Raw genomic sequence first — 11,707 nt, forward strand, 5'->3', positions numbered from 1 at the left:
ATATATAGTGAGATAGATAGGAGATTGTATTATCTTACAATAAATATGATATATAGTGAGATAGATAGGAGATTGTATTATCTTACAATAAATATGATATATAGTGAGATAAATAGGAGATTGTATTACCTTACAATAAATATGATTTATAGTGAGATAGATAGCTGTGAGAGATATGGATCATAGTTAATTTATGCTCCATGGTATTTAATATCAAAATTAGCTGCAGTTCATTTTGAATTTTTGCATTTTCAACATATTTTAAAATACAATTTTATTAAAATCTAACAACATTTCAAAATTATATATGTATAAATATGTATATTATTAGTTCACTGCATGCTGGACAGTTAAGAAGATCAGTCTGTTGCTAAATATGTAATTTTTTTCGTTAAAAAAGTTTGTAAGAGAAAAGGAAAATATGGCACTTTTCAGGTTTTAAAAAAAGACGATAAAAGATTTTTTTGTCATATTTTACGAAAAATTGATTTTTCCCCGATTTACAATAAAAACTCGCATAGCCTACCTATGCCCATACTTTGGCTGCTGTAAACACCATTGCACAACAGCGCTGCAACAGCTGCATCAACAGCTGTCCCTCCCTCCTCTAAGAGCTGAGATCCGACTGTCGCACAAGGGGAACCATCACTTGCAACAACTGCCTTAAAAATATGAACTTTTTATTATTGCATCATTACTCCGGAAATGATCAGCCTTAAAGAGACATTAGACGTTTTTTTTTCAAGTAAAACTCTATTTATTGTGGACCCTGTCCGACTCACAATGGTACTGTTTAAAATATTTGCCTATTCACAGATGAATGAGATATCCTTATTTGTCAAGATGAAAATTATGAATTCAACTGTGCGTGCTATATTCAGAGGCGAATTATGGGGGTAAGGGAAGGGGGACGTCCTTCTGGAGAAATTAAGAGCAAAAGAAGAGAGAGCAGGCATCTTCTAGTCTATACATTTTCATTTTTATAAAGAGATTAAAAAACGTTTGCCTGTGGTGACACTTTTTCTCTACAAATGAATATACACATTTTCCACATTCCACCCTAACTATAGACTAAACCTAACTAAACCTAATTTACGACGTAAAGGAAGAAAATAGAGATAATTTCTACAAAGTATTGAGTTTTGCCTATCGGCCTGATTGTGTTATGCATAAATTTGCCTTGATGCATCTAAATGCAAATAATATGCATTACTGTAACGTGCATAGTACCAATGAAATTTAGAAATGAAAGAACATAGAACTGTAAACACAAGGAAAAAGTATAACAAAGAAGCAGTAGAACATAGAAGCAGTAGAACATAGAACCAGTAGAACATTGAACCAGTACAACATAGAACCAGTAGAACATAGAAACAGTAGAACATAGAACCATTAGAACATAGAATCAGTAGAACATAGAACAGTAGAACATAGAACCAGTAGAACATAGAACCAGTAGAACATAGAACCAGTAGAGCATAGAACAAGTAGAACAAAGAACCAGTAAAAAATAGAACCAGTAGAACATAGAACCATTAAAACATAAAACCAGTTGGACATAGAACCAGTAGCAGAATGGGAGTAACCAGTAGAACATAGAATCAGTAGCAGAATTTGTGTAACCAGTAGAACATAGAACCAGTAGAACATACAACCAGTAGCAGAATATGTGTTCTTATTTGTGCAAAATCATGTTGGCTAATTAAAATATCAAAATGTTTATGATATCTAATCATGATCCTGGGACCAAATCCCTTGAATATTGTCATGCATTCATGTTATTGCAAATATATTTGCTCTGGGCTCTGCAACCATTTTGAAAATCTCTCGGAACGATGTAATTGTTAAAAATATCTCCTTTCACGATGCAAAATTCAGCAGCAAAGTTAGAAGAAGGAAATATAATTAAAAATCCACGAAATCCAAGGAACGAGAGAAAAATAAATGTTCAGATCGTGTCACACATGGTGTTTTCCCCCAGATCTAGGTGAACTGGATTCTTTCAGAGAATTGTAAGTCATGTTTGTCATGTTTATCATGCTTTGTTTTCATGGTGGATCTGGGATTTGATATAGATATTATTGTGACAACAAAACTGTTTCATGATATATTAAATTATCAATCTTTAGAAAGTATAAATGTCAATAAAACAAAAACTTTCTTTTCTTTTTTATAAACCATCATATTTTGATAAAAATGTATATTTCTATTTTCTAATGAGGGGGTGGTTCCCAAAACACAAGAAAAATGTTCAAAATCAGCCTGGACTAACCAGGGAAAGATGCGTTCTGTTTCTCCTATTTGATTTCAATCTCGTTTTGGTCTTTAATTCAACTATCTTACTGAGCTGTCTTTTTTACTGTTTTATCTAAAATGCATTGACCGATTAAAGAGCATAAAATCAGCGAAAACGAATTGAGTTTTTCCACAAACGAAGATTTTTTAATCCTTATATCCTTGCAACCCTACGTCGTAGACCTTTGATATTTAAAACTATACGTTCTATTTATTAAAACTTTCTAAGTTTTAAATTTTAAAGTTATACACTTGCAGGTTGCAAAGATATAGGGAATAGAAAGTTCGAGTTTGTGGCAAAAACTTAATTCTTTATGAGTTAAATTTTAATTAAAAAAGTTTAAACAATGATTTCTGAAATGTTTGTTCAAAAAAAAACTAGTTTTTCTCATTCTTAATTATAGTCACCTTCTTAAACTTCTTAGCAACAGAGTTTGAAGTCTCCTTGGGGAACAAAATTCCATATTCTGCGGCATTTTCTAAACCCCCTCGATCATACTCAGGTTGATTTTCTAACCCCCCTTGATCATATTCAGGTTGATTTTCTAAACCCCCTCGATCATATTCAGGTTGATTTTCTAAACCCCCTTGATCATACTCAGGTTGATTTTCTGAACCCCCTTGATCATATTCAGGTTGATTTTGTGAATTATCCACAGCTAGAACTACATCAATATTAGGTCCAGTATCGACATTGATGTCAACAAGTGTCAAAACCATTTTTTCTTCATAATTTCTCTCCCGGGCAATAATTATTAAACTAAACAAATATTTTTTAGAAAAACACATTTCGCTGAGTGCTTACTGCTTAGATTCATAAATAATAAAGAGGTAAAAGAAAAAGCCTGGGGTAAAAACTGGAGAGAGGTGATAAACACCCCCAATCCTTTTGAGGTTTGAATGGTTTAAGTTAATTGAAATGATATCCTTCACCAGATTATATGTTTAGACGTTAAAGTTAAAAAGAATGAATAATATTTTTTAATTATTTATTGTGTTGTACGTTTGTAAGTTCAATTTAAAGAACCTTTTCATGAGTTTTAAAATGAACCTATACAATAAGAACTCTAAGTTGTTACTGTTCAATCATGTTTAATAGCTACTTCAAATTTCAAAAAAGGCTGAAACCTTATTTTTCTATCATAGCTATTGGTGTGTAACCATATTAATTTGTTTTCTGCATATTTGAGCGGAAAATTTAAACAAAAGTAGCTCCGACGACGTCACAATGTGGTACCAGTAAAACTAAAATTTCCTAGTCCCATATATCTTTGCAACCTGGTGCTGGTTGGACCCTTTGACAATTTAAAAAGTATATAAATTGATCTAACAGAACTCAAAGATTGAAATATCTATTGCCTACGACATTGGATTGCAAAGATATAGGGATTATAAAATCAGAGTTTGGGTCAGACTCGATTCCTTCTGTTCTCCTTCTGTTAAGTAAATTTTGCTCAGATAACTAATTTGTTAAACAATTTAATTTTCAATTAAGTATTAAAGTCTGGGAAATCATGAAATATTAAATTTTGATAAAATTCTAGAATTAAAATTTTTCAAATTACCCTATTATGATGAGACATAATGCAGCAGCACCCATCATACATTTACACAGTAAACTGCATACAGGTCTTCTCTTCTCACTAAACCAGCATTCAGATAGATAGATAGATAGATAGATAGATAGATAGATAGATAGATAGATAGATAGATAGATAGATACTGTGTAACCCAAAACAAACTTTAGAATTAGAAGACGACATTTCAGCAATTTTTTGTGTATTTGATGTTGTTATAAACCAAATAGGTTTGCTACGAGCATGAAAGTTAACTTATTCATTGAAATGGATCTGTGTACACTGCACTGTGCTTCATGTACACTGAAATAATTAAAATAATTCACACAATGTTATCTTGATCCACAGGTTTGATGGAAATTTACTGTAGATGGATAGATAGATTTGAGATTTTCATCACTTCATGGTTTTAGAATTTTGAAAAATCTTTTAAAAGCGCATTGTTTCAATCTTTTATAAAAATAAATATAGTTTTAAAGCCTAAACTGATTTCCCTGAGCGGAAAATCTTCTATTGTTCCGTAGCGTGAACCAAAAACATTTTTCTCCATCTTTCTAAAAAAAATAGATGTTTTGTGGAAGACGATGCCTGGCCGCATTAAACAAATCCCACAAGATTCAACGGAATGAGATAGAACAGGATACCGGGGCATTGTACTGAAACATCAACACGTGTGATATCGATAATTACTCATGTTCTGAACCCTCTAGTAATAAGTTATAAGAAATATATATACTGGAAGTTACTTGATGCGTTTCATTAGAGTTTGACTCACGTCCTCTATAGTTTAATCTTTTATTCTTTTATTTAAATTAGAAACAAATTTCATCGTTTATTCCGTTTTCTTTCTCGCACAAATAAATAAAATATTGTAAAATTCTGTTGAGATTGCAGAAAATGTCGTAAAGAAACTGATTACTCGTCACAAAACATGTGATTTCCCTACCTTAGATACGTTGCTATCATGACCTTTGATGCTTAGAGTTTTGACTATTGGAGCAGATTTGATAAATCAAGTTGCAAAGAAACAAAGATTACAATTTTTGCATGAGTAATCAGTTTCGTTCAAATATTTAAAACCAGTTAACTTTTATTGAAACATGAACCTATACGTACGATAAAACACTGTCTAGCGTCTTGTGTGCCTAGTGTCTGCCTATTCGTACAATAAACTACTGTCTAGTGTCTTGTGTGCCTAGTGTCTGCCTATCCATACAATAAACTACTGTCTAGTGTCTTGTGTGCCTAGTGTCTGCCTATCCGTACAATAAACTACTGTCTAGTGTCTTGTGTGCCTAGTGTCTGACAGATAGACAGATAGACAGATAGACAGATAGACAGATAGACAGATAGACAGATAGACAGATAGACAGATAGACAGATAGACAGATAGACAGAGTTAAATTATCGCAAGAATAAACTAGCTGGTGTTGAACCTGTATAAGTTTGGGGTAAGGAGAAATTTTAATTGTTGGGCTGTTTGTAAATATAAAGGCAATGACAATCACCAACCAAAATATTTTTAAAACTATTGGATTGATGTAGATTTTGGTTCCTGTGCCAGCAAGTTTTGCACAATTTTTGGCATCTATAAACTCTAATCGAATATTTTATTCGTTTTATACTATAGTCTATTGAAATATAAAAGAAAATGTTGAATTCTCAAATTACCTTGTTCTCGAATATAATATAATGCTCGATCTTTTCTTGTGATCATATAAAACTAGAACCCAAACAAATTCACGGATTTCATAATATTTTTTCCGCATTTTCAAAATTTAAAAAAAATCAAAAACTTTTCGACGCAAACTTGTGTGATTTTGAGCATTCATAAACCTTCCCCGGAGTCATGTGAGGTCCAACACAAAACTTGGGCCCATCAGTTCAGCCGTTTTGTCGTTTATTGGATGCATACTGACATACAGACAAGCAAAGTATTATATAAATATACAAGGTTTTTATTTTAACTTTTAATTGTGACTCTATTTTTGCACAGTAAAAGAAAGAATTGCTGATTTCATGATATTTTTTGTGGATTTTCAAAATTTTTAAATATCTAAAATTTTAAAATTTCTGAGCATTCATAAACCTTTCCTGTGCAGTGGTTGTGAGGTCCTACAAAAAAGTTGGGCCCAATCAGTTCAGCCGTTTTGACATTTATTGGAAACAAACAGACGGCAAATAGACAAGAAAAGTATCTCTATGTATATTTTGCTTGTCTGGGTGTCTGTTTGTTTGTTTGTATCCAATAAACGTAAAAACGGCTGAACCGATCGGATTCAAAATTGGTGTGGGGCTTCACGTGACCCCGGGGAAGGTTTATGGTTGATCTAATTTTCAAAAAATTTGCCTCCGTCAAAATTCGATTTTTGAAAATGTTGAAAATCCACGAAATGTTTTATTAAATCCAAGAAATTTGTTGTTTGATCTGTTTCAGGATGTATACAGAGAGAAAATGTTCACAATTGAAATGGAAGATAAACGCAAAGCGCTTTTAAAGCCTAGTGTTTATAGATGGCGAACTATGATGATAATCGATCGGAAATGGAGTTGTATTTTGTCTTGATCTAAGAGACCTTTAAAATGTCCTTTTAAGTATTCTGTAAACCCATTAAAGAAGATAAACGTATATTGACGCCTAGGGTTTATTAAACGCGGCAGTAGAACTGGAATTGAACTCGGATATCCTGTACAAAACTTGACATTTACTTTACTTCTATATATACTTAAACTTTTGCCTTTAAGCTTTTCGATAACAGGTTAAGGAAATGATTTCTCTTCGGTGGCCTCCCGGTCCACCGGAGCGAATATCAAACGCAGAATTTTTTCAAAATTAAGATTTTAATTAAATTGCAATATTTGTTATTAGAATTTCAAGAATAATATATATTATCTGATTTCTTCAAGTTGAGCAAAGGAGCTTAAGCTTCAAATGAAACGATTAGATTTTGATTTCATTTAATTTAATGGAAAAATATAAGCATATGATGCTTCTTCGTGTTAAGGGTTAACGTAGTACGATTGAAAGTGAAAACTTGAAATATATTTAGAAATGAAACCATCTGTTAAACCGGTCAAATAGATAGATAGATAGATGAAATGGTGGTATAGGTGCATAGATAGATATCAATGTTCAACATGTGGTATAATATACATAGTTACCGTGTAAGCGTTTAAACAACGAATAATGAAAGTGAATCAGACGTGGGGGGGGGAGGGGGTTATCAGAAAAGTCTTGAGTTAAAAAATATGATAACACTCCCCCCCACCCCCCACATCCACTTTCCATTTATACACTAAATACTAACTGGGTTACTTTATTCTTCTGCTTGCTGCATTTGTGTCCAATCCAAGCATACAAATTCCTAATTCCTTGGTTTCATAACGCTTTTAAAGGGACATGTAAAGGAAAAATGAAAGGGTGTATAGGCTGAAACCTGAAAGGAAAAATGAAAGGGTGTATAGGCTGAAACCTGAATATTTTAGTAGTTGATCGAGACCTATAAGAGTTCTATCTGGTGTTCTTGTCTCGTGAGATTTGGTATAAGATTCTAAGTTTTAACCAGATCATATTCATCAAATGAACAACCAATCTGAAAGCGACGATATCCCAGAGGAGCCTGAAAACCGGAGTTTGGTACTTTTATAAGTTGGTACTTAAAGTGACATAGGTTTCAGTTAAACTACCTCATCACTGCAAATCTACCACAGTTAATATAAAAGTAATTAATCAGTACTTAGTTCAGGAGAAGATAGATAGATATATATATAGATAGATATATAGATAGATAGATAGATAGATAGATAGATAGATAGATAGATAGATAGATAGATAGATAGATAGATAGATAGATAGATAAGTTAACATTCCGCTAGATTCAACTAGAGATGGGCTCATTGCAGTTAACATTCCGCTAGATTCAACTAGAGATGGGCTCATTGCAGTTAATATTTCGCTAGATTCAACTAGAGATAGGCTCGTCACCGTTAACATTCCGCTAGATTAAACTAGAGATGGGCTCGTCACCGTTAATATTCCGCTAGATTCAACTAGAGATGGGCTCGTTACTATTAATTTTCCGCTAGATTCAACTGCAGATGGGCTCATTACCGTTAATATTCCGCTAGATTTTACTAGAGATGAGCTCGTTATCTTTAATATCCCGCTAGATTTAATTAGAGATTGGCTCGTCACCGTTTATATTCTGCTAGATTCAACTAGAGATGGGCTCAATGCCTTTAATATCCCGCTAGATTCAACTAGAGATGGACTCGTCACCGTTTATATTCTGCTAGATTTAAATAGAGATGGGCTAGTTATCAATAAAATTTCGTCCGATTCAACTAGAGATGGGTTCGTCACCGTTAACATTCTGCTAGATTCAACTAGAGATGGGCTTATTGCAGTTAATATTCCGCAAGATTCGTTACATTTAATATTCCGCTAGATTCAACTAGAGATGGGTTCGTCACCGTTAATATTCCGCTAGATTTAAATAGAGATGGGCTAGTTATCAATAAAATTCCGTCAAGTTCAACTAGAGATGGGTTCTTTAAAGTTTATATTCTGCTAGATTCAACTAGAGATGGGCTCATTTCCGTTTATATTCCGCAAGATTCTACCAGAGATGAGCTCATTACTTTTAATATTCCGCTAGATTCTAGATTTAAATAGAGATGGGCTAGTTATCAATAAAATTCCGTCACATTCAACTAGAGATGGGCTCGTTAATGTTAACGAACGGAAGGTAAGTTAGTGGTACTTGGTAAAATGAGTCTTTTTATCAGAAAAAAAAAATCTAAAACTGTAAATAGCAAACCATATATATTGTAAAAAAACTTGCCCATCTCTAGAGAATTATCATAGTTTGAAACAAACTAGAGCGGGAAAGATTTTGACCTGAATGAGAAAAAGATCTTGAATTATGTTTAGAGACACAGGAAGATAGGAAGATAGTAAAAGATGAAGAGATTACGGGGTTGGGCGAGGAAGGAAAAAACGTTCAGAAGCAGGGAGAAAGGTTAAGGAAGAGGGAGAAAGGTTCAGGAGGAGGAAGAAATGATCAGGAGGAGGGGGAAGGGTACAGAAGGAGGGAGAAAGGTTCAGGAGGAAGAAATGTTCAGGAGGAGGAGGAAGGGTTCAGGAGGAGGGAGAAAGGTTCAGGAGGAGAGAAAGGTTCAGGAGGAGGAAGAAAGGTTCAGGAGGAGGGAGAAAGGTTCAGGAGGAGGGGGAAAGGTTCAGGAGAAGGGAGAAAGGTTCAGAAGGAGGGATAAAGGTTCAGGAGTAGGCAGAAAGGTTTAGGAGGAGGCAGAAAAGTTCAGGAGGAGGGAGAAAGGTTCAGGAGGAGGGAGAAAGGTTCAGGAGGAGGGAGAAAGGTTCAGGAGGAGGGAGAAAGGTTCAGGAGGAGGGAGAAAGGTTCAGGAGGAGAGAGAAAGGTTCAGGAGGAGGGAGAAGAGTTGAAGAGGAGGGAGAAAGGTTCAGGAGGAGGGAGAAGAGTTGAAGAGGAGGGAGAAAGGTTCAGGAGGATGATAAAAGTAAAGATATCTGGATCAGGATTAATATTAAGATCAGGATGAAGATTAAGACTAGGATCAAGATTAAGACTAGGATCAAGATTAAGACTAGGATCAAGATTAAGACTAGGATCAAGATTAGGATCAGGATCAAGATTAAGATCAGGATCAAGATTAAGATCAAGATCAAGATTAAGATCAGGATCAAGATTCTGATAAGAATAAATCTTAAGAGCAGGATTAAGATTAAGATCAGGATCAGGAGATATGGATCAAGATAAAGGTCAGGATCCGGATCAGCTATAGGGGAAATTTATTCCCCTACCAACGTTGATTGACTTAGAAGGTTATATATATAGTTTCTAGAAACTATTGAAGAAAGTAAAGTTGGCAGGTTTAATTAACAGTTTCCGACTTATAGATGCTCACGTTAATGTGTCTAATATCAGTTCAGAGACGGAATATTATTAGACAATGTATATTTACATATATATATATATATATATATATATATATATATTTGTATGGCGTGTCTGTGCGTTGGTTTGTCTGTGTGCATACGATAATTCTAGAAAAGTCCAAACTGATCAGAAGTAGGTTTCCAATTGAAAATTTTTTTGCACGAAAATCGTGCAATAATTTCGAAAAGATTTCATACGTTTCGAGTAAAAATTGCATGGTATAATTTCGCATTGATGCGCAAAAGCTCTTTCGTGCAAAATCTGACTCACCTCAAGTGGCACCATTTTAGAGTTTCCTCAGATATATTAATTATGACAAATTTCCTCAATGAAAGTAACCAAAATTTTAACAGTGTCTAAATTATGATTATAGTTTGTTTGTTTTAAGTTTTGAGGTTTGGTCATAAAGGTAAGAAATGAAGTGAAACAATCAGTTGAAAATATCTAAATCTGTACATACACTGTAAATTAAACGTAAAATTGAATTCGTGAATAACTATGAATATAAAAAATGCCTAAGTTTGTGAAAAAACTATGATTCATCCGCAAAATCATGCAAAAATTATGACTTAAATTCTATATTCATGCACAATTTTGTGCAAAAAAAATATTTCTTTCGAATGAATGAACAATTTCGTGTAAAACTGGTTTCGTATTGATACGAAATTTATGCAAAATAAGTCATTTAGTGCAAAAGCACGAAACTGTTTCGTGAAAACCCTAGTCGGAAGGCCCGAAACAAATTTTTAAAAAATGCCTCAAATTAATATTGTTTGTGAAGAATTGAAATCCAACAATAAAAACAGGAATATCTGCAACATTTTCTAATGGAATTGTTACAAATGTTTGCAAAAAAAATAGCAACAAAAAGCTAAAAATTACCCCAAAACGGGTACCATATAACTTCTTATGTTGCTACATGTTTTGAAGCATAATTTACATAAACATGATTACACGTAGATGCTATCTGTTAGCAGTTTTTTAACATAGATTGCATACTTTGATGAAGTGAAAGTCACACTGCCTTAGTTTTCCTTTTTTCCATTTTGATGTGTTAAACTTTTAATGAAAACAAAACATCCGCAACATTCTTTATTGCTAATATAATCGTTTATAAGGTGCAAAAAGTTAAGGTTTGTAATTGCAGGTAGATGTTTACTAGACTCAAGTAAAAACTGAATATCGAATTGAATTGATAACTTTATATAGATTGGATTTATATATCTACTTTGTTGCACATATTCTAGATAGATGGTTAATTCTTGGATTATAAGCTTATTTTTTGTGAAATGGTTTATGCATTTCTCCCCCCCCCCCATCCCATTTTATATTTCTCAATTTAATTTTTTAAACGGCATTTAAAGTAACAAACCCAAACTTGAAAAACTTGTGCAACACTCCTCTATTTTGCCGTCATCGTAACCAATCCCTTGTACACTTTTCTACAGGTTCTGACAGGTTTTATAGCTAAAATTTAATGCAAAGAAATTGAGGTCTTTGCAACAAATCCCAATTTTCTAATACCTATGTATCTACAACAAAATTATGTAAACCTTTGACATTTCAAACTTTGATTGTTTGATATAACAGAAGTCATATTTGAAATATCTAAGGTCTACAACATTGGGTTGTTAAGATATAGGGTTTTAAAAATCAGAGTTTGTGACAAAGACTCAATTCTTTGTCAAGGGTTGGAGTCTTGGAGAGTAATGGTAAATATATTCATTTTTATGCTTTTACCCCCCCCAAATTGAAAAGTTTCTTAAAGGAATTGAGTTTTTGCCACAAACTCAAATCTTCTGATCCCAATAATTTTACAATCTGATGGTGCAAACCTTTGATATTTCAAATTTAGATTAT

At 33.3% G+C, this 11,707-nt stretch overlaps 1 protein-coding gene across 3 annotated transcripts in view; it reads right to left on the reverse strand.

Annotated features, from left to right (window-relative positions):
- LOC111696031 (glutathione hydrolase 1 proenzyme) overlaps positions 1–4,451 on the reverse strand; it is a 33,645-nt gene extending 29,194 nt beyond the window's left edge. The window contains exons 1-5 of one of the 3 annotated variants that reach the window (XM_023465549.1): positions 4,367–4,451; positions 3,861–3,938; positions 2,913–3,055; positions 2,704–2,846; positions 527–662 (exon numbers count right to left, since the gene is read on the reverse strand). In XM_023465549.1, coding sequence (XP_023321317.1) covers positions 527–662; positions 2,704–2,846; positions 2,913–3,055; positions 3,861–3,938; positions 4,367–4,422 — 556 coding nt within the window. In that variant the 5' untranslated portion in view covers positions 4,423–4,451. Of the gene's footprint in view, positions 1–526; positions 663–2,703; positions 3,056–3,860; positions 3,939–4,366 lie in introns of all 3 variants that reach the window. The other 2 variants (XM_023465550.1, XM_023465548.1) reach the window with 2 other exon arrangements.
- Between the last annotated feature and the right edge of the window lie 7,256 nt (positions 4,452–11,707).

This window comes from Eurytemora carolleeae, unplaced genomic scaffold (genome assembly GCF_000591075.1).
Source record: "Eurytemora carolleeae unplaced genomic scaffold, Eaff_2.0 scaffold246, whole genome shotgun sequence".
In the NCBI taxonomy this organism is placed as follows: domain Eukaryota; kingdom Metazoa; phylum Arthropoda; class Copepoda; order Calanoida; family Temoridae; genus Eurytemora; species Eurytemora carolleeae.